General features: G+C 32.2%; 2 protein-coding genes across 7 annotated transcripts in view; one reads left to right on the top strand and one right to left on the bottom strand.

The window, feature by feature from the left end:
* LOC144848412 (phosphatidylinositol N-acetylglucosaminyltransferase subunit A-like) overlaps positions 1-7,038 on the bottom strand; it is a 57,267-nt gene extending 50,229 nt beyond the window's left edge. For 3 of the 4 annotated variants that reach the window (XM_078705167.1, XM_078705159.1, XM_078705142.1), the window contains exons 1-4: positions 6,954-7,036; positions 6,267-6,299; positions 1,751-1,841; positions 842-907 (exon numbers count right to left, since the gene is read on the bottom strand). In XM_078705167.1, the coding sequence (XP_078561293.1) occupies positions 842-907; positions 1,751-1,841; positions 6,267-6,289 (180 nt within the window). In that variant the 5' untranslated portion in view covers positions 6,290-6,299; positions 6,954-7,036. Of the gene's footprint in view, positions 1-841; positions 908-1,750; positions 1,842-6,266; positions 6,300-6,946 lie in introns of all 4 variants that reach the window. The other variant, XM_078705150.1, reaches the window with a different exon arrangement.
* Positions 7,039-7,262: 224 nt separating this feature from the next.
* LOC144847714 (uncharacterized) overlaps positions 7,263-24,613 on the top strand; it is a 56,411-nt gene continuing 39,060 nt past the window's right edge. The window contains exons 1-2 of one of the 3 annotated variants that reach the window (XM_078704219.1): positions 7,263-7,283; positions 11,262-11,375. In XM_078704219.1, coding sequence (XP_078560345.1) covers positions 11,338-11,375 — 38 coding nt within the window. In that variant the 5' untranslated portion in view covers positions 7,263-7,283; positions 11,262-11,337. Of the gene's footprint in view, positions 7,284-10,718; positions 11,376-24,613 lie in introns of those variants that run through there. The other 2 variants (XM_078704227.1, XM_078704211.1) reach the window with 2 other exon arrangements.

Here is a 24,613-nt window from a genome sequence, read left to right as displayed (position 1 = left end):
CAAAAATCCCTAATCGTCACGATAGCTTGTAGGGTGGGGAGGTTGTAGAGATTGGGAGGGGAGTTGATTGGTGGTTTAGGAACATGTTGCGGATAAGTACTATAAACCGTAGGTCCAGTGTACACAGTTATAACCTGTGTGCACTTTAAAGAACCCAGTTCATTATTCGAAAAGAGTAGGGGGTTACCCCGGTGAACTGGTTCACAAAATAGCCCCTGTATCAGGGGGATTACCACCTATCTGATAGGACAGTGATTAATTCACTATTGGTAATCCTTGGCCACATTGCCTAAAGACATACAATAAAAAAAAATAAAAATATATATTTGTTCGATTGTCAGTGGAAAGTGAGAAAATACAGTAGGTTGTTATCTTAGAAAAAACTTATTAAATATACTTTGCACTATGAGATGTATATCTCAATTTTTAAAATATCTATTTCACTGATATGATAAAGAAGACATTACTGTAGCATTGTAAACTTATTCTAAACCATTGTTCATTATATTTTGCAATAATTCTGTGTACATTTAGAAAATTTAGCACATTTTAATAGGCCATATTTTGGGTGATTTAAATGAATTTTAAAAAATAATAAAATGCAATATATACAGTATATGCACTGTAGTAATATTAGCACATTTCAATTTCTGTTGTCTATATTTGTTAAGTGATTTTTTTTTTAATCCCTGTAAATATCCCTACAATAATACATGTTATGCTCATGACATGACAACACAGCAATGCAAATCAATACAATTAGGCAAAAACATGTTAGTAATATAATAAATATGTTTGTTTGCTATAATCATCTGGTTTATATTGGGAAAGAGGTGAATACCTTGAGACCGTTTGTAAGATGTCGAATGCCATTGCGCTGACTGTAAGCGTGCGTTAACACTGTGACCTGTAAAAAGGGAAAAATTAATTATCTGATTATGAACTTTCATTATTTGATGGTCAGTTCCAATAACAATATTCAAGCAGTGACATTTGTACTTGTATCCTAATTGAATTAGGATGGTCCTTGAAATATAAACTTATAAATTTAAGGGGGAAAATTAATGCGAGAGAATATGTTATTGTACATTATAAATGCCAACTACGTTTAAAGTATTTGACCAGCCATTTTCTGGTTCCGATTTCTATTAGTGAAATAGACAACTTTATCCACGAAAACACCAGGCTATTAATAGGCATTACTTTAACTCAATTCACAAAAACATTAAATTATGTTTAATACAACTGTTGAAAATGGACAAGAAAATAAATCAAAATAATTCAGGGTATTGATTGATATTCTTGATCTACTGAAATTAGTGGTAGTGTGGCATAGTGCATAATGCTCGGCCTCCAAGCTCAAGATCTTTGGTTCAGGAACTCAAAATAGCATTTAAAGGCCTAAGCAAGCTAATACGGATTTAAATTCCATATTATGGTATTTTCTAGCCAGCAGAAATGGTTCCACATAAAAAGAACCAATTTTTAAATATGGTTTTGCAAAATATAATTGATTCGGCTCTCGACCGTCACCAGTTTTAAAAACATTTTCTATAGAGCAATTATACAACACAACTATTTTTACAAAACCGATTTCGCAGAAAACGGTTCTTTTGACATTTTTCGGCAGAAACAAGAACTAAACGAAGGTCTATCAATCCTACTAATAGATAAAATAATAAAAATAATTTCTGTGTAAGTGGCAGTAAAACATTTGATTTGATTGGCTACCTTAAGCGATACAACTTACTTTATGTCCTCGTTGTATAAGGCACTGTGAAAGCTGGTATATATGACTCTCAACCCCTCCAGTATTGGGATAAAAGAAATCTGATACCATGCTAAAAAGTAATAAAACAAATTATTTTTATTTTTTATCATGTTTTATATATAGCTCAACTAAAATGAAATATTTATTTATGAACATCTTTCCAGTGGCATAACAGCTAAGCGTGCTCACTGGCTAAACCCAAGGGCCCCAGAGTTTAAGGGACCCCCGAGCATGAGCAGCCCCAATGTAACCACCCAGCATTGGAGGGCCCTTTAGGAGTGCTAAACTAGGGGCCTTCGCATCCTGCGTTTAATCAATTAATATGCTTTTACTGTAGTTTAGAATTACCGAAGAACATTGAATTGGGAAAGTTGAATAAGATTCAACTTTAGCCATTTTGTGTGAGACAAACTGCTAGCTAATTTTGTAACCAGAGGCTAATTTTGTAACCGAACCCATGGCAGCCAGCAGTGCAGCGACGTCTACCAGATCAGCAGACGATCCCCTACTCTTTTCAAATAATGTACCAAGTTCTTTATTGTGCACTATATGTACATGGGACCAACAGCTTTACATCTCGTCTTAAGGATGAGGCAATGAGAGTAAAGCATTTTGCCTAAGGATACATTTAGTATGGTACAGATATGCTCCAACCATGCCTATGGTAGTCAAATATTATCACTACACCACATCACTCTCTCTATATATATAAAGCACCCGCCGCTATTCCCAGACGGTCACTCATCCAGAACGCAACCGGGCCTTATATATCAGGATCATATCCTGAATGGAATAAAAGATACTTAAATGAAAAGAGTCTTGAAACCACAAGTATACAGTCCCATGGTTACAAAATTTGGCAATATTAGGTACATACTAGACCATGGGATTATTATATTCATATACAGTAATATTATCCTATGGTTAGATATATGGTTGTAAAATAAATTCAAAATTAGTTTGGATCAAAATTTTGATTTGCATTAATTGCGATTAAGTAAAAGGGAAAGGTTGTTAGTGATTAATTAAAACATCCTGATATAAATAAACTCATCAATGTTAACGAAATGAATCATTTTGAAACAGCCATGAAAACTCCTTGGATGTCTTGTCTTTGTCAAGGTTCAATATCCCAAGAAATAAATACATCGTACGTTAAGGATATGGGGTTTGTGTGCTGGCGGTTAGTCTATCTACACCCCCCCCCCTCCCTCCCCCCACCACATTTAGTTGTCATTCCATCTTCTCCTTGTCTACTCTATCATTTTCTTTACTAAAGCATTTGAATAAAGTTAAACAACTTTTTTACAAATCATTTTAGAATTTGAGTTATGTGGATGGTTAGAATTTTTATGGTTTGTCACTGAGAATTGTACTCGTACGACAAATTGTATATTCTTGTGTGATTTTTTCCTCTGGGTATCCAGGATTTTTAAAATGGTGAAATGAAGTACTTAACTTAATTTGCATTATAATTTCAAAAAAATTGGGAAGGGGTGGGGGAAGTGACTTTTCCCCAAGCCGCTTACCGGCATACCTTGCTGAACATTTTGGCACCTTCAAAAGTTTGTACCCTTACTGTTACAATTGTAACACCCCTCATAAAGATATTCATATCCTATAATTTATGATATGATCTTCAGTTTTGAAATGATTGATAGGAAGCTAGCTTGTTTATGGGAATTTAACAGAAAATTAGTTGTGACGAACAGCTAATCAGTGAAACTTGATGTGTTCTTTATGAGCAAGAAATTGAAAAAGCCTCGACGGTGAAAAGTACATTTTGGCACGGTGACAAACGACAAGAAACAATGATGCAACAGTTAACGTGGAAATGAATCAAGTCGGAAACAAGGACCAACAACACAAGAACGGAATTTATATGCAAAAAACGGATTTGAGACAAAACGTGTCTTACAAGATGTCGAATCATCTCCGAATGCGAGCATGATTTCGCAAAAAGTTTTTATACTAGGATTAGTGAGTAAAAAGAAGTATTCTTTTATCGCAGATAATTTGATTCCCGCATCACACCTGTTTCTTATTAAAACGAATTAACATAGGATGCAAATCGTTTGATTTTGTTGACTACCATATTAAACAAGATCACGAACAATTTTTCGCAGAAAATATATATATATAAAGGCATCAGTGGGCCATGTCACACAACAAAGGCATAATTACATAAATAAAACTATTCCAATTGTTTGTAGGTCCATTTGTCAATATTTTTTTTAAAAGTTTGTTGGCTATCTGCAACATGTTCCAAACTTAAAAACTAATATAATTTTAACAGTGACGGAAACAAATTGTTCTTGCAAGTAAAATTTATTCTCTTTATGACTTTTACTTTGTAATAATAGATCCTATTATTTTCCAAAGGTAAAGTCCAACGCGATTGAAGTAAGCCCTTGTATTAAGCGCTAGCTCAAAACCATACAGTAAAGGGGATAAAAATCAGTTTTTATTTTTATGACTTTAAATACTTCATTTAATGACATGTCGAGTAAGTATAATTTATCGTGACTTAATATATCTTGATTTATTTCTATTATTGATATCATTTTCATCTTAAAATATCAATGTTTTATTACTGTAAGGTAAATCAAAACAAACCAGAAAAATACTTGATCATTTTTAATACTGACTTCTGGGTTTGGGCCTTCCTGAATACTCATAAATCACATTGTTAAAAAGGGGGTTGTAGTCTAGAAATTTAAATTGTTATTGTACCTTTAGCATTTAGCAGTTTTTTATAAATCTATTTTACTTGTAGTGGAACAGTTCATTACTGACCTAGTGTCTCATGGTTATAACTTACTATTCTTTCAACTCCACTCCCTACAGTAAACCTCAAATAAGGGTCTGTTCAGACCTACACTGTTAAGCTTTCATATCGTACACGGCTTACAACTCCATGGTCAGGTCTGACCAGGAAAAGATTAGTGGAAGCCACCTCTTAAGACACTGATCTTTCGTTCGTTACAGCTCAAGGTATAAGATTAGTGAACGACAATTACGATATGAAAGTCATGTATCAATGATGATTCGAACCAATCAAATTTACTCTTGCATACCATGTTTGCCCAAATCTGTGACAAAAAGCGTTAGTTAAGCGAGGCTGAACACATTGCTGTTAAACGTTAATTATAATATCACCTTGCTTGCGATATGAAAGCATAACTCCATGGATCTGAACATACCCTTATAGTTTATATAAGGAAGATAAATTCAATCCTGTAATTGCGATATTTTTTTAAAGGTAGCTCCTTGTTTAAAATTTTTAATATAAAATGAAAAAATCTCGTCAACATCATTGATGATAACCTCTTTTTTTTGACAGCGGAAAACAAAACGAGCATCATAAAATAGGTTGCTACTGGACTTTGGCGTTACTGCACTTTCGCACCTAAAATTTGGTGTAAGACATCACGGTCCCTCACTATCACTGCCGCACAGCGGGTGAATGATTCTAAAGTGGATAAGTTGGAGAGTAGTGGTGTGAAACTGCAGTAGCACCCTGGAACTTTTCATTATGCTGTTATTTAGCTGATTTTAATGACTTACAAACGTGGTAACGAGTGGTCCAGCGGTTAAGACAGTGGAACCGTAATACGTAGCCATAACATTGGTAAGGCTTACTCACTTCATGGATCTGGTGGTAGAACGAGTCTTCTCGGATAAGGACAATCTTGTTTATGTGGAGTTCACAAACTCATCATAGCACTATACACTGGGCCTCTGGGAGAACAGTCTTTGACTGAAGAGGCTACCCAGTATAAAGAATAAATAATATTTGTGATAAAAATAGTATTTTCCTATTTAAAAGTGATTGATCTTTCAATGTATGTACTTTCAAGAAATGGGTGTGGGAAAAGGGATATAAATTATTCTTAAAAGCACCACATCCCCACCTGCCGTGGATTCAAGGGCATTATAATTCTGCAATCTAACCAAGCCAATGTACAATCAAGACACAAGTCATTTCACACAAGTAGATGCCGCCTTTTTACATCGCTAACAGTTACTGTAAACCACTCGGTATGGTCATGTGGTTTTTATTCCACTCCGACATAGAAAATAATGATGGGAGTGTATTTGATAAATTTAATGTATAAATGTAATGTTATTTTGGAAATATTGTACCAAATAGGGGCCAAAAAATGTACAAGTTTTGTTTTATTATATAGAAACATGAAAATGAATAAAATTAGACTTTGAATAGGTCATTTTATTATTTATCCGATGTTTTGTAAAGTGAATAATTACTATAACACATTTAAATGGCATAATAAACAAAATAAATTGAAAGGTGACAATTTATTTTTCATAGGGAAAATTGTCTTTAAAGAAATGTGTGAGATTTTAGGATTTAATGTAAGAGAAGCCTGACAAAATAGATAAGTCTGTTGATTTTTACATTAACAAATTAACTTGAATTTAGTGTGTTTTTATTAGACATTCTTTCTGATGTTCTCAACATTGATTTTCTTACCAGATATTATGCCGCTTTTCCATTTTTCATTTGCTGTAAAATAAAACAAAGGGGTTGCTAAGAAAAATGAATGAAATTAACTACAAATTACAGATAAAACTTTTGTTTTGCACCATCATTGTACAGAAATCACACCATTTTGATCAAACTGAACCCATGGCTCTAGTCTAGGTTGATTATTTGGCCTCTAAAGTCTAATCCACCAGGGCAGCTCTTTATTTACTTATTAATTAGAAACTCACGGGACCACGCCTCCAAAAATCTCGCTATTAAACATATAGCCTAGGCCTACTAACAGTAACAACACAATTGACCAATTTTCACTGGCTCCTAGCTAGTAGGCTACACTTAATTAAGATGTAGGAATTATTTATGGTGTATTAGATTATACCTAGGCCTAGTACTAGGCGCACCTGTGCACCCCCTATACTAGCGGGTACTAGCTAGCTTAGGCCGCGACCAGCTAATTGAGCTAACTAATGCGACCGGCCTCAGCTCAGTCAGGCTACTAATCTACAAGCAAGACGTCCAAGCTAGATTAGTTAGGCCTAGCTTGCTAGCAAGGAGCCTAGCTAGCTAGGCCTACTGTAGCCACTCTGCCCTAGCCTACTTATTTTTCTAACATACTACGTCATGAGCACCAAAGGTAATTAAAGCATCATGCACAACATTAACATTACAATGAACAATAGAAGCAAGGTCATCTATCTTTATTGAAGAGCCAATCCATTGGAATTATTTTACACACAAAAACACAGCGCGCAGCCATTCTACAATAATTAATTTCCAGGTAATATCCGTGTTTTTATTCATTGGGAATTATTTAAAAACAATTATGAATATACTAATAAGGTTGTATTGTTTGCTGTTATAATATATATAATCTTTTCGTAATTAAAAACGTGTTTTTAAACTTAAATTATGGTAAATTGACCATTTACTGATAATTACAATTATCGCTGAATCTGGCAATTCTATTTTTTGTTGTTAAGAAAATGGCTGTGTGGTATTAAAATGGTAGGTACCAAATAGGTTATTGGTATTTGATGGTAATTTCTAATATTTGTTGATGAGATGTTTATTTATGTCGAACTATATAATTACAGATAGTATATTTATCTATTCTATCTAATTTCCATTAGTAAGTTGTATTATTTCGAGATGATTACGGTAGTCAATCGACACGGCCCAGGCTAGGCAGGGTACCAATCTCACTTCTAAATAACGGATGATAGCGCCAACCGGTTGCGACTTCACCGTTACGTGACGTTAACGCAGACATTGGCCTAGGGCCTAAAATATACAAGTGACATTTGATGACCTTGAAAAATTCAGGAAATGGAAACAAATGGAATGATTTTTTATTTGGATATATACTACTGTCTAGGCCTAATAAATAAGGAATAGGCCTAGGCCTATATTATATGAATAGAATAGATAGGGAGGGATCATTTTTTAACCGACTGCTCCACTATTTATGTATGGAACTTGTTGGTCTATTCTTTAAATACTTAAAATCAGAACAACCATATTTTTTCTTTAATGGTGAAATCTGTCAACAAGTGTTTTTACTTTGTAGTTGGTAGAATGTTTCATCAAAGGAATTTTGCAAATATAATAAATCTTTCTGCACTTTTTTTCACTTACTAATGGCATACAGAAATACCGCTTCACCAGCTCTCGCCATGTTGCGTAATTGTGCATGGTCATTGGTACCTTTGGTTATTCACAAGCTTCAATCAACATGTGTATTTCAGATTTGATTTATTAAAATTAATTGTATAAGTAAAACAGCACACTGGGCTGTTTGGCGCTCATATTTTCATCTGGTTATGTATATTCAAATACAATTCTTTACATTAAATCAGTAATTTAGATACGTATGTATGCGACGTCTTCATCTGGCAATTACTTGATGTTATTGGTTGCTACAGTAGGGAGTAGCTTTGCTACTGTACAGTAGACTTTGTCAAACCGGGACTGCGATTTGCCGAAGTTTTCGGCTTTTCAGCAACAAATAATATTAAATAACATTCAGTCATCGTCGGATGAAGATTTGTTGATAACAAATCGAAATTGAAACATTGCATATATACGTATCTACTGTATACTGGTTTACCATAAAGAATTGTATACATATTGACACGACGTCCAATTTGGTTGGTAGGCTGGTTTTATCTAACAACAGGACGCTGAGCTCGCCTTGACAAGATAATAACTCGTAACAGTCCTTTGATCTTATGATTGGCTGCGACAAATTTACACTAGTTGCGGCATTAACACTATTCACTGTATTCTCCGGTGCAGTGTCTGAAAATCAGTAAAGCGTTAAGGGGATGTGGAACTGATCGTGTAGCAACCATAGATGAACCCTTTGATCCACCGGAGCTAAGCATCCTTTCGTTAAATTGCCTTTGTTTAACCAAACAGTAGAAGGCCAGGTACATAGGTTTAGGAGACTATAAGTTCTGAATTTTGAGAATTTGAGAATCCCTCTTGACAGATCGATGTTTAAAATATACATATTTTGACAAATTTCACTTTTCGAAATGTTAATTGATTTTGTTTCAATTTGTTAGGTTTTTGTGAGTCAGTTACTGTAAATAAAAGCTATCCATGTGGAATTTTCATTATCCATGGTTTTAAAGAAAGTTTTAAAGATGTGTTTCAACATTTTATAAATTCATCCTAATGAAAATATTTTGATAGAAATAAAATTCTAATATTTTTAAATTTCAGATAAAAAAATTTATATTGAGAAACATAGCAACAGTATTTTTACCATAATAATAAAAAATGTGTGTGGTTTCATGCAATAAATTATTAAAGTTGTTATTAAACATTTTTCAATAGAAAATTAAATTCTAATTTCATTTTATTTTTTTGTTTAATTAATTATTAATTAACAGATACAATATTTGAATGAAAATTTGGGGACATTGGATTTTACTCAGATTGTATTATAAATGGCCTAAATTAGAGGATGATAACTAAGCCTCAAGTATCAGTATTTAATTTTATTAATGTATTTTTTTTATCGTATTGTTTTTAACTTTTGTGTGGGAACTTTGTGAATGATAGAAAGTGCCGTGTCACATTCCTGGGAATGACTAGAAAGATCTGGGTTCCTTCATCACATTAATTGACTGTAATTTAATCATTTCAGCGTAGCATTTTCTTCTCAAATTGTTGGCAACTAATCCAAATTCTGACACAAGAGGCTAAGTAAAGGTATTGTGTGGTACAGTGCATAATATCGTTGAACCAACAGAAGACAAACCACCCATTCAGGATCTAAAATAATGTGGTTTTCCCATTAAATGCATTTTTAATTTGATATCAAACTGTAAAATCATGTTTAACACATTTTAAAAATTGGGAATGACATGGTATTTCCATTTTTATGAAAAAACGAAACATATTGTATTTCCATTTGGGAGGGATTTATAATTAAAAAATAAAATAATAAATTAATAAAAATAATATAAATTTATATATTGAACCCATTCTTTGAGATCCCGTTTGAGACACCCCTATTCAGGGGACACTCAATTCAGGGGACACTCAATTCAGGGAATACCCAATTCAAGGGACATCCCTATTCAGGGGACAATCAATTCAGGGAACAACCAATTCAGGGACACCCCTATAAAGTAGACATTAAATTCAGGGTACACCCCTATACAGGGTACACTCAATTCAGTGACACTACTATACAGGGGACATTCAATTCAGGGAATACCCAATTCAGGGGACATCCCTATTCAGGGGACACTCAATTCAGGGAACACCTAATTCAAGGGACATCCCTATTCAGGGTACAGTCAATTCAGGGGACACCCCTATGAAGAGGACACTATACTGAATCGAACATTCATTTATTTCTCATAAAACATTTATAAAACTTAGGAAAAAGTAGCCTGACAACAGACAAAACGGAATTCTCATGAAGCTGTAGACCAAGGGGTCAAGACTAAGTAAAATATAAAAACACTGGATGGTTATCCTCTATTCAAGGGAGACCCTTATTAAGGGAAGCTGCACTTTAGTATTAAGTTTGTATAGGTCCTATTTTATTTTAAATTATTTTTTTTATTCTAAAATGTTTATTAAGTTTATTTATATATAGTGACCATTCTCATAATCTTCACATTTGTTCTCATTTACCTACATAATATCAGTAATATCATTCCTGTGTGGTTAGTAGATTTTTTTTATAAACTTTGCATCTTGTCTGTTTTTTATTCTTCTCTTTGACATCAAATGTAATTTCCTATTCATTAATTTAATCTATAAAAAGAAAGGGAAAAATTAGATTAAATTACTTTTTTTGTGTAGAACATATCTTCAGCAAAAACAAATGTGGTTAAAATCAAATGTAGATTATAAAATTCTTGTTTGTTATGACTAGAACCACAAATTATTCTGTAACCCGTCATGGAAGGAAAGGGAACAGCTTGAAGATCGGCTTTTCTTTGAGGACTTCATAATTCATTTCAACAAATTACCAAGACTAAGCTAGCAACGATCTTATTATTCAATTACAGTGTAATTGTCAAATTATATTTAATAGGAAGTTGTCAATTGTTCCTACAATTTCTACCTGTTTTAGTGACATCACTATCACCCCCCTTGGCAAAACAAAGCCCATAGCTTTAACAGCCTGCACAAAAGTCACTCAAATTTATTTTTGTTATTGGAATACGTACAGTACATTACTGTAGGATGAACGTGATTGCCGGGGAAAGATGATGAAGATTGTTAGATGCCGTGTACTTTGATTTCCTTCGTTACCAAGATCATTATCGGTTTCTTAATTGAATCTAACGTGTAATTTAGAATGGGAATGACTTGGACATGTTGCGGGACGAAGTCTGTGACTTATCTCGCTTGTCAGATTTCGCGTGCAATCAACTGTCACCTTTTTCCTGTTTCACGCCTTGTGGAAAATTGGTTGTAAAGGAAAGAGAAAATTATCTGCACTTGTTCTTATAGGAATGTATGATTTCGGAGTGTTCAGATGGAAGTATGTAGAATGTCTGCAGCCAGTACAACGTGGGGTTGACTATTCATGACAAAATACAAATACCAGTGGGACACACTACATATGTAAGTATTTATTTATTATAACTATTTTAAGTGAATTGGAGAATAATTAATTAGAGCCTAGAAAGAATAGGAGAAATGTAATATCCATTCCTATATAATTTAGTGTCTGTTTAGCTACCTAGCTCATGACTTGTTTTGTGTCAAGATTATACCTTCCTACATTTTTTGTATGTGTGCTGATTCCATAAAGTCTAAAAATTTATAAATATTACTCAATAACCTAATATTAGTAATATTTAGCATGACAATAAATTGCTTTTGATCAGTCATTGGTAATAATTTCGCTTTTAATTCCCATTATTGTGAAGCATTTACTCTTCAAGGAAGTAAAATATTACACTCGTCAAAGAAAGATAGCCTGAAACAATCCGTACCATCGTGAGACGAGACTATTGTAATAGATTTACATTTTTTATAAATATTGGTGTTTTTTTTATGCAGAATTTTTTTACACCCTCTTATATAATTTAAAAATGTTTTATACCCCAAAAACATAAAAAATTAAGATTATATTTTGAATATGCCATTTTGTAGTTTCAATAAAGTTAATCACCCCAAAAAGTAATGTTTTCACTTATAAAAAGACAAAACAAACAGCTAAAAACCTAAAACCCATTGGCTGGTAATATTTATGCTTTAAATTACAGTTTTTTCAGTAAAATAATTTAGTTTTTATCCAATTTTGGTCAAAGTGAATAACTATTATGGAACATCAAAATGGCATATTTCAAAAAACAAACTTCTTTTTTCATGGGGGAAATATATCATTATTATTATGTTGAAAAGTATAAATAATGTTTAAAGTATTAATACCATACAGTATCCACTTGCAATGATAAGAATATACCTGGTGCACACAGTACCCTACTGACATACTGTACTCTACGATGAATGCCTTGGTAGGATTTTTATGTGTGGTATTTTTTCACACCCTCTATTATTTTACAGTACATTAGAGAAATGTTGAAAATTATAAATAATGGATTAATTACTATTATAGTATCAATTCTTTATCCACTTGCAATGCTTTGATAAGAGTATCCTGGGTAAGATAAGATATACCACTCTCAATGAAAGAATTTGGGTTGTTAAAAGTAATGGGGTTTTTCAGAAATGGGATTTTTAATTGTGAAGTTTTTATATGGTATTTTTTTACATCCTCTATTATTATTAAGTATAGAAAAAATGTTGAAAATTACATACATATTCTTCCATTAGTTAAAGTACTGATTATTTATCCATTTGCAATGCTAATATAAGAATGCTTGGGTAAGGTACACTACTCCACAATGAAAGCATTCGGGGGTTTTCAGAAATATACTTCCAGGTATGCAGTAATTGTATGACTTGTATGAAAAGAACAAAAGAAATCTTTATATGCCGCTCTGTTTATCTATAGAGCCATGGATTGATGTATTAATAGGTTTTGTATAACTTAGGTTTTTCCCAGGTTATCGTGTATAGTATTGTATTGATTTCTCATATATTGAATTGAGTATAGTTTATGTTGGATGTTTCTATCAAACTTTATATTTATCAAGTTTATTAGTTGATTCTTCTTAAAATAGCAGCACAAACGGAAAATAAAAAAAATGGTTGTAAACTTTTCTTGTGTTGCTTCTCCTACTTACGCAGGTTGTTAAACCGTTTCTCTGTATAAGTTAAATATCATCAGGTTGCCAAAATGATGACTTGATATAAAAATGGTTTTATTTTAACGGTACAACAATTATACCAAGTCTATGACATGATTGAGCATATTATTTGGACTAATGACAAATTGTTTATATTTTTAGACTTTGTTAAAATAATAGTTCAATGTTGATTATTGTAAATCCAAAGGCAATTATTACTGAAAAAATGACAATTCTGTGGGTATCCGTGACTGGATTTCAATGGAGATATAAAATAAAAAAAGCTAAATCGAACCGATAAAGTAAAAGCAGGCAGAAAAATTAGCAGAGCTTTCAGGCAACACTAGCCCTTCATCGGTGCAAGTGAGAGTACCTAGACATAGTTGAGATTATTATTGTATTTATAATACTTTATGGCTTAATAACATATAAAAGCTTTGTTTGTGATAGGGTGTGACATAGTTATAGTACTGCATGTCTTGAATTGAAGCTTTAACATATGAACCCTTTTAATGAATAAAACCTATTGTTATTATATGTTGCATTCACAAGGATATTTGCATAGCAAATGCTTTCGCCTCAATTAACAATACTTTGCCACAAATAATGTTTCTGAACTGATGGAATAATATAGTCTAAATTTAGTAACACATTTCCTGGATCCGGAACTTATTTGCCCATTCATTTTTCTTTCTCCTTTAATCGTTATTTGGAATATGCGACTAAGCGAATAACATGGCTGTATTTGTTGTAAGTACTATGCTTGCATGTTATTGGTTTCTTAAAGACATTTATAGGCATATTTTTACGACAATATAGAAAGCGCAGTTCCAATTCTAAGAAAAAATTATACAGTTTTTTTTTCTTGATTCAAGTTTTAGTTTTGTAGTCATAATACTTTCTATTCTACTGTATTTACTGTACCTGTCATTATATGAAAATAAAATTTAATAATATATAGTGAGACACAGATAAAGTGAGATTACAACCCCACCCCCAATGGAGTTTGAGTTGATATTTCAGTCCTTCCATGCCATCTGCTACCAGCTAATATTCTATTATAAATATTTATTTTTCCTGTGCTTCTTTCATTGGAATTAATTTTTATGAACACTCTGTTTATCTGCGTGTGTAATTTTTTTAAATACAATAATGGTGATCATTCATTCAAAAATATATTCAAAATGTTTATTCTTTGCCATGACATTACTCTGTTTCGACAGGGCTATTTTCATCAGATAATCAGCAGATCTACTGTAGCTCCTCAAACTTGTCAATATTTATGCAAGCAGTGGGAATAGCTCACTGAGCTGAAGTGTTTTAGAGTAACCAGTTGAATACCGATTGCGCCTATTGTTTCATAGCAAGCAGTGGGAATAGCTCACTGAGCAGTTGAATCCGAATACTCCTATTGAAATTTCTTCTGGAAGTGGCACATAAATTCTTCTGTTTCTTAAGATCATACAGAGAGTGTCAGGATTCTCTCTTCTTGTCTTATGCAGCTATGCTTTGGAATTCTCTTCCAAACTGCATTAAAGATGCAAAGTTAAGAGGCTTCTTAAGACATATGTTTAATAAAGCATATTAATCCCCTTTTTTCTCCTTTACCATGCCACCTAGATTGTTTTAGATCTAGTTTAAGTAGGGCAGGAGGCACCTGAGTCCGGGATGACCGAGACACAACTGGTGCTGACCGGGGTTCAATTAGACCTGGTTAGCGATGAAGGCGTATCCCTTTACTTCGGTTTGGAGAGGGGAGGGGGTTGGCATGGTTGGAATCCATTTTATCGTATTAGTTTATGTACAGCGCTTAGAGGTTTCACAACATTAGGCGCTATATAAAACCAGGATATTTTTATTATCATTGCATTGTCGCAACATTCAACTGGTGGGATTGATACTGATAGTACAATGCAAGTATATTATACAAGAAAAGCTCTACAAATTTTAATAAATCTCATGGTTATTAAAATGATGTTCAGACTCTATACACATTTTCTAAAAATAGCTGATGAACGAAGATAGTGTTTATTATTATTATTATTTATTTTATATCATCATATGATAATTTTAGCTAGTTGAAGATTATAATTTAAGTAATAATAGTTTTTGATTTAAGTATACTGTAAAATGGCATTATAGTTTAAATGTTAAAGCTACTAGCAGGTGATGAGGAAATTAGGCAGTAATTCTAAATAAACATGCCGAGATGACTTTAAATAGAATGATTAGTTGTTATCATAGGAACGAACAGAAATGTAGGAATGGACAATGGGAATAATCAGTAATTTTATCTTTTAGGAATAGTACTGGCAGGATTTAGATGCTGTACATATTGTAGAGTGGATAGATGACAAGAGAATTACTACTGGAGGCCAGTTTAGAAGGCCAGTTTAGAGGGCCCCTGAATATCAACTGGCATTAATTTGTCCTTTTTTACCCTCTATAAATAAAGATGAAATAAAAATAAATTGGTCAATGCCCAAGACATAGTCCATAGAATTCATTGGCATGTTTCGTGGGTGACTCCTTTCATGGTATACAGTAGAACACAAATATTCTCGGATAAAACAGTGGGTCTAGTATTAATACTGTACATTCATTCGTCCGTCCACTCTTAAAACCTAGTAAATCTTTTGAGGGGAATAGTGTTTGGTTTTAGATGTAAAGTAATCTCACACTCTGTGGTAGATAGGAAATTGGCGCCTGTATTATCTGCCGAGAACACATCTATTCCACCATCTGCTCTGACTGAAATATCATTAAATCTATTTTTAAAAGGGATTTTTATCTATCAAAAAGAACGTTTTTGTGAATGAAAGCTAATACACAAATTGAGATGGGATGATATAGAAATTTAGGCTGTCACTCATTGTATCTTGACAGCCCAAATGGGCGAACACATGGGTGTTGGCCTAGCTGCTCAGGCAACTCCCTTTATTTTGAAAAGCAACACCTGGGTTTACTACTAATCTCAATTCCCACTTCAGTTGTATTGTATACAGTTAGCTGGCAGTGGCAGTGAATACTTGGTGTGCAGTGGCTCAAATCCCTCACAACCACCACCAGGACTTCTCCGCTGGACTGCTCTTATTGTATTGACTCCAAGGCATTCCCTTTCATCAATTATTACTACAACCGCCCCTATAGTGTAGCACAAACTGCAGTACTTGGCTATCTACAGAACTATCCAGTACTTGGCTATCTACTACAGTACTTGGCTATCTACTATAGTACTTGGCTATCATTCTACTGTACTACTGTATTTCACATTTCAGCTTCATTGAAGTATTAATCTCTATAGGTTTTGTAATTCAGGAAGTGCCAAGTGGCAATTGGTGGTGGTGATAGTAACAATAGATTTAAAAATTGGCACGTTCATTATTGTATCCAAACAATCGAACAGTACAAGGAACGTGATGTTATTTCCCTGTTGCTCTTGATCTGCTTATCTTTACAGGTAGCTCAGTACCGAAAATTGAATACCTAATTAACATATTATGAAATATGGACAAATAAAATGCATGCATAATATTATCCATTCAATGTTATTGTAAAGACCTATAACTGGGAAAATTAAAATTTTTTCCTTGGTATTGCATCTTGCGAAGACTTCACTTGCATTGCCCGATCCTTATTACACTATTCAAAAAGAGTAGAGGAATTGTCTCCTGGTACGCTGATCTGCCAAGGGTCTCCGTAGAGAGCCTTTGCTGGGCCAGTGTTTCTGTAGCCCTGACTAAGAAATTGTTTTTGAAATTTACAGTATTAGTTCCTGTTCACTACTTAATTATGTTTTTATTAGCTTTTGGCATAATGAAGAAATAGTACTATAGTAGGATGTGTTTTTAATCTGAATAACGCCAAAATATCCCAGGTTTTTTTTACTTTTATTTTGTGCTAAAAACTAAGAGTATACTACTGTATTATTTGTATCTATGAAAATGTACTGTATGTAATAATAATCATAGTAAGTATTGAACCAGTGTCTGCCTCAGTGTAAGTCCACATGTGGGAGTGAAAAGCCAAAACAAAAAAATATAGGCCAACGGTACAGCTTTAGTACACTATGTAATAAGTCCATATAATTTTTGATATTTTTTTCAACAAATATAGACAAATTTGCACCCTTGTATTACTGTACACAGGTTTTTCTTCGCAGTAGAAATAAGAACTTTTTATTATTTGCTTTACTGCAAGCAATTGTATATGATTGAATATTCCTTGCATCTATACTTCAACTGGAAACAACATACGATCCTGCAAGAATATATCAAAGAATATATATTCTATTTTAAACTACTTTTGAATTGATTTAGAAGTGAAAGAAATGAATAATCTGACAAGAAATATTAAATACTAAGCAGACAAAATTTTATGGAAATGATAAGGAAATAAATTCAAAATCTTAATTTGGTTTTGCAACTCAACTTCCTGTCTGTGAGTGTTTACTATGAATAAGAACAAAGAAAGGAATATATATTTCCATACTATAGCCTATTTATAATTATTGGTTTAATTATGGGGATAAATTGCAAAAATTAAGATTCAAAATGTATGTTTAAACACAGATAAAGATGTGTATAGACAAGCTTAATTTACCTCCGCCAAGGAGGTATATGTAATCGATCGCGTGGGTTTGTTATACAATGTTACCTTTAAAATGATCACGATATAAAGATATATTTCCATGGCCTATTTAAAATTTAATGTTTAATTATGGAATAAAAATATTTGAGATTCAAAATTCAATTGTTTTAAAAGTTAATAAATATAATACCAAAGATATTTTATAGATAGATTTATTATAATAAATGCATATTTAATGTGACAGTATTTTGTATATGGGATAAATAATGCAAGTTTGGGATTAAACATTTTTACTGTAACTACAGAAGTTTAATTGTTTTAATCAATACAGGAAACTCTTCCAAAATCTCACTTTTGTTTAGGTCCAAAAAGTCCCAAATATTTCTAAACTTAAAAACACATTTGAAATACCAGAATTTCTGGAAAACCTATTAGGCAAGCCTAAGAGTGTCCGGTATTGGAGGAGTTATAATGTTAGTGGTAACTTTTACCAAATTATTGTTAAATATAATGGTTTTTCAAATACCAGATGATCCATTGAAAATTGTTGTCATTAAAAATAAAATTTGAAGTACTGATTATAAAGATAAATATTTGTATTTGATTTTCACAATGATATGTTTCTTTTAAATATACAGTAGTGTACGCAGTGTTTAATTTATGTATGTTAACTTTGATAAATTTATATTTGCTTTATGGTGTAGAGTTAATATAGTATTACAATTTACAGCTTTATACTGTACAAATTTATTAATTTTATTTTTTATATTCTGCAGTTTATTTGTATTTAGAGTTTTAAAAAACTAGATTCATTTTGCATAGGAAATTAGAATATTGGTTACTGTATATAACCTGAGAATGAGAATTTCTTTATTTGACATTATTTGTGATCGATATAGATTATGTTTCTAATCATTTTGTTATTAATTACTGTACTGTACATGAATTATGGTCATTCTCATATCCTTTTTTTTATTTACAGTAAAAAAATCACACATTACAAATTGATTTTGTTGATATAAAAATTGACACATTACTGCCTGCTGAAGTATTAGGATGCATTTTGCATATATTAGGGAAATTGGTTATAACTTGAGAAATAAGCATAATTTCTTCCTATATTTGCGTCATCATCATGGCCTCAGTTACCCTAATATGGCCCACATCACGGTTAGATCTATCGTATATTACTAGTTGTTTTATGACAGAATGTGTCAAGCCGTCGATGGTTAGTTTTGTGTCAGCACTAAGCTGTTTTTTCTTCTACAATTCTGAATTTACAACCTCTTTATTGGCCTGCAATAGATATTTATCTGTGAGTATTTGCGAAGCATTTCCCTATCACTTTCCTATAGTTAGCAGTTATAGTAAGACAGGCAAATACACGCATCGCATAAATTTCCTCGACCTCTACCAGGTTAATGACCACTAGAGCCTGAGCAAGGAATTAGAAGGGCCAGGACAGGACACAGTGGGATGAAGTTAACAATCTATCTTGGGATCTTTTAAGATGCTTGGATTTTATCAAAATAGGCGTGGCTTTTCGTAACGTCTTGTCGCTGTAGGTGGCCTCATTTTGTCCCGAGGGTTGGCTTTTATTTTTGTTTTGATTGAGGTCAGGAGATGAATGTAGTAAACATCAGTTTGTGATTGTCGTCCCGCTGGAAAATTTGTAATCTATGTAAGTTCTTTTTCTGTACATTTTGGTAATGTTTGAAATAGTTGATTGGTTTTTGATTAATTCTATTTGCTTTTTTACATACAGTTATTTTATTTAAATACATCTGTTATTAATAAGTAAATAAATTAGTACAGTTGTATAGTATTTTAAAATATCTAGTTTGTTTACTCATTTCTGCTGTGGGCAACTTTGAACCAATGAGAGTTCAGCTTTTTTATGGGTAATTCTTACAGTACAGTGCCTGTAAATACTTATTTACATCATTTAAGACTGTTGAAAAAAGATTAAAATCATAATATGAAGTACATTAATTTTAATTTATTTAAAAGATATTAATTAGGTATTATCAAACTTCATCAATAAATACATTTTTTTATTAGTATTACTTAATAATTAATTGTAACATTATTATTACCTATCATGAAATTTAGATAAAACATGCTCAAATATTTTATTTGTTTGAATTCTATTTTTATATTAATTTTTCCTTTGCCCTTGTCAATTTGTCCATCCAAAGATTTTCTTAAGGTTATTAAAAGATGCCACTGTTCAAGGAAATAATAATTCTTATTTTTATTGTGCATTTAAAACAATATAAATAACTTTAGATACTGTAGCTTGAAATCATTTAGGAATATTGAACGTTATACAAAGTTTCAGTACTGTCGAATTACTCTGTTGAGAATTTTTTTTTCTTTAGAATGTTTTTTAATAATGTCAGAGAAAAACTTCATATAAACTTATAAATAAAAACCATTTTCTGCTTTCTACTTTTTTTGTTAGAATAAAAGAAACAAAATAGAATCAGTTGAGTGATTTTTCTTTTTTTACAGTACTATACAGTAGGTTGTTTTCTAGTATGATTCAAACCCACAATCTTCAGACTAAAATAGAATGTCATATACTGTAAACCATACCTTATCTTTCCATTCATTTGACCAAGTACTGTAGTATTCCAGAGTTCGTTGTTGAATTATTATTGTTTTGAATTACTACATGAATTGATTAAGTCACCTTTTTTTTTCAATTTATTTTTTGAACACAAGGATTTTCTTAGAGCTTAAAAAAAGAAGAATATAATTACAGGGATTGACAAATTGTTATTTGCTAAAATGCTTTTTGATATCAGGAAGTGAGGAATAGAGATTTATGGGCAGTTTAAAGAGAAAGAGATGGGGAAATCTTAATAAAGAAAAAGAGAAGAAATATTACATTAATATCAATTGAAGATAGAAAACCTTTTGTCAGGTGTGTGCAGTAAAAGTCAAGTAGAAATAAAAAAAATGGAAAGGAGTGATTGAAATTTAGAAAAGCTAAAGAAAGAGAGATCAAATTCTGAATACATTTTAATAGGATACAGTACATGAATAGTGATTGAAACTGGAAACACCAAAGAAAAAAGAACAAATTCTACTAAAGTACAGTAATTAGTATATCTGAAGATTTTTTTTAGAAATGTGCACTAAAATTAAAGTAGAAATTACGGGGAATAAGTGCTTGAAATTCAGAAAAACTATAAGAAGTGGAGAAAAAATGAATAATAGTAGTACTACAGTTTTTTAAAGAGGATAGTTTGAAAGGTAAATTAAAGTCAAGTAGAAATACGAAAGTTGGAATAAGCGATTGCAATTGGAAAACTAAAGAAAAAGAGAGTTTTAGTGTTAGATATTCTGAAATGATGTTTTCACAAATGTACATTTTAGAGATATGAAAATTGGAAAAATTTATTCAAACTGGAAAATTGAAGAATAGGAAAAGAAACTTGCACGGAAGCAGTGATTGTGTTTTTATGAAGGTCAAATAATCTATTCTAAAATCACTGTTTTTTATAATTTCCTGCGACTTACGTTTTACTTCCTTAGTGATATGTGTACTTTTTTTCCCCTTCAAACCATAGAAAATAAATTTCTTCACTGAATTTAAAATCAACCATAAAATACAATAAATAAGTCATATATTTTACATTTAAATAGGGCGGTCAACCAATCAAATATTCTCCCAATTTAAACCTTACATTCACCTTGAATCTGTTTTAAAAGCTATTTGAGAGGTTTGGCCATTCAACAGGGGGGAGGACTAGTTATTTACTTTTGATGGAATTGTGGTTTATAAACATGCAACAATCCCCAGCGTCTTTGTTTGCAAGCAGCTGAAAATGCAATAGGACCATGTTTAATAGAACTAGTAATTAGAACTGATACTGAACGGCACGTGATACAAATCTAAGCAATCAGAAGGCAAGTATACATTGAGACACGTAATAAAAATGTATCAACTACTGTGCTTGACCAAACATCATTATCTATTTTAACATTCTTATTAAAAAGAAAATTATGAATGAAAGTTCACTGCCTCTAGGCTAGTTTTGTGAAGATGACGGTGGTGATAATATTATCTTGTCAAGATAGTATTGATCTTTTTCTACTGAAGGAACTTATGATTCTATCAGCAGTCAAGAAAGGATGATAAATCATCATATTCCAAATAGGAAGAGACTGTCTAATATGATGAAGATCGAATATATAATTTTGATTCTGTTTTTTAAAGGATAGCCTTATGGGAGATAAGTCAATGGGTTTGACGTGATCCGTCGATGGATTTGACGTGATCCGCGGTGTCAATATGTGAATGAAAGATTGCGTACGGATTCTGTATCGATACTGTCCAGATAACGCGATAAAGGAAATCAGACAAAAAACCACTTCCATTCGGTTTCTCAATTAATAATGATACAGGAAAATGCGATTTCAGGAATGATTAAGTTGTCCTTTTGCGGTCTTACCCATTAACCGGTTTTATTAATTGGATTTTTTAACATCTCTCTTTTTGTTAAAACAAAGTCAAACTAGATAAATTAAGAAAATCTCTGCAACGGCAATCAGAAGCATGAATAAGCTTATTGGCTAATATTGACTCATCCCTGTTTGGCTTCTTCGATACGCACGAGGCGGTAATTCAATAGTTACCTGGATTTACACGGCTGATAAGCGTCAGGAATACTGACAAAGCCCCCAGATCGTTGAAGTAAGTGGCTAGATCCCGATATGCTTGAATCATGCTTTGAAATAGGATGTAAAATCTTGTTCTGGCTTTGATTTCATCTGGCTAATGTGTTATCTGTGTAAACACATGTAATACAAACCTGAACCATGTCACATTTGAATTAGGTACACACTACAATCCCTTATTAATATAATTTAGTGTTATCTATCTTATGCCATTCTAAATGCTGTTGATACCATTTCACTTTTCCATTAAAAAAAATCCTTTTTATAGAATTTTGTTTTTTTTTATGTTTTTGTTGTTTGATCCAAAGCTCTGCAATAGGAGGGTGCTATGTCTTAGTATAGGCAGAATAATCTGGTATTAAACTTGGCCTTTCTGTTACTAGGGGCCATGAGTGCAGTACAGTATGTCCTAGGTTTAATGATGTTGCAACCTCCTCTTTTCTTGGATGTTTCATCTGTCAGCTTTATGGATAAATAATAGAAATAAATATCAAAGTAATGTCATCCATTATAGATGCGGTCTTGATAAGCATAATTGCATGTCATAGGTGAGCAGCATGAACTAGGAATAGTACAATTCCCAGTAAATGATCCTCTAACTCTAGTCAACTCTTACTTAAACTGTGCCTATTTCCAAGATACAGCTAACACATAGCCTAGTCATCAAATTAAAAATAAAAGGTTCAAGCTTTGGCTCAAAATGTTACGATTCTGAATTCAAATCATTGATTCATCTTTTTTTTAACATTTTTAAATTACATATAACTTTAGCAATGTAAGATTTGTGGTAGGCAACCGGTTTCTAAAACGGAAATAATGTTGAGAATGTCTTGACGTTTTGTCTTTTGGAGTCTTTTGGAGTATTATTAGTAAATATCTTTATTAACATCTGCTCTACTTCAGAGTTAATCATACACACTGTTATATTTATGATATTAAATCAGGAACATAATGTTTGTCTTTTGACAATACTGATTGTATTTGATTACAGACATAGGTGAGTCCACCTGGCTAGTAAGTATCCAGCCTGCGGTGATTTAAAAAAAATTAAGATCAAATGAAGATGGATCTTAACTAATAAATCAATTCTTGTTAACTTTATGGAAGATGGTTTTAGAAATAAAAAAGGAAATTGTTATTTTATTGACCATTTATAAATGTTTTCGCCATTTCTTATGAATCAAATCTGCTGTAAAGTTGTTTTTTAAATACGAAAAAAAAGTGTTTACACCCAAGGTCATATTCAATCTTTTACATTGCAGCTAAAAACTAAATACAGCAGAAACACGACACGTAGTATTTTTTAAAGTGTTTTTTAACCATGCCGCTATTTTACTGTACATTGGTTCTGTAGGCAAGATATTAGTAGAGGGCATTATTCATACTGTACAAACAGTATTTTTTCTTTATCCGAAAAATCAAACATTGGTATAAAATAAAAACTTGTTGATGTACAGTACAATACTAAATATGTATGTTTAAAAAGTTTAAAATTATAAAATATAAAAAATAGACATTTAAAAAAAAAGTATTAGAAAAAACAAAGCCAGGACTTTCTGCTGATATGCATGTTATAGTTAGCAACTTATTTTTGTAACCAGGTATGATTTTTAGTTAGTATTTTGTAAATAGTATTATTGATCAAAGACCAGGACAATCCTGTATTTATACTTTATTTTAAAAAAAGCAATGTAGTAATATGTTACAACTTATGACCAATGGTCAGAGTGCGTGTAATGCTTACAAGTACTGTACTTAAAAGATAATATGAAACCCACCAATATTAAGATAATGTAAAAAATACACTAGAATCAGGCATGCAGGCGAAAGAAATAGGGAATTGGAATGTTGCTGCAGTCGGCAGTTCTGGCTGGTAATTGTAATATTATATATAGTGTTTATAATCATGATTTTAAGCTTATCTGAAAGTGTTCATTAATTCTGATAAAACTCTCTTGTACGGTATCTCGGAGAAAAGTGTGCGTGAACATGGATGCATAGCATTCCTCTACATTTCCTTTTAAAGTTCGATTATAAAATCCCAGGCTGATTATTTTTTAAAAGATGTATATAAATCAGTGGTTTTTTTTTATTTGTGAATTGTTAGACATCATGTGTGGTCCATCTTGGCCAAACATCTGACAGTTTCGCAGACTAATAATACAGTAATGTTGACCCCATTTGGGGATACTCCACGAATGTTTTACCCTCCTTTTCAGATATCTTAGTGTTAGTTTATAGCTGTCGAGTTGAGTGCCTGAGTTGTATAGGAGGTGCGTAGTAACTTGTTGAGCATTGCTTTACTTCAATAAATCATACAGTAGT

The sequence above is a fragment of the Antedon bifida genome, chromosome 1 (genome assembly GCF_963402885.1).
Source record: "Antedon bifida chromosome 1, ecAntBifi1.1, whole genome shotgun sequence".
NCBI lineage: Eukaryota > Metazoa > Echinodermata > Crinoidea > Comatulida > Antedonidae > Antedon > Antedon bifida.
The sequence above is the reverse complement of the archived record's forward strand: the minus strand, read 5'-3'. Positions and strand labels throughout refer to the sequence as shown.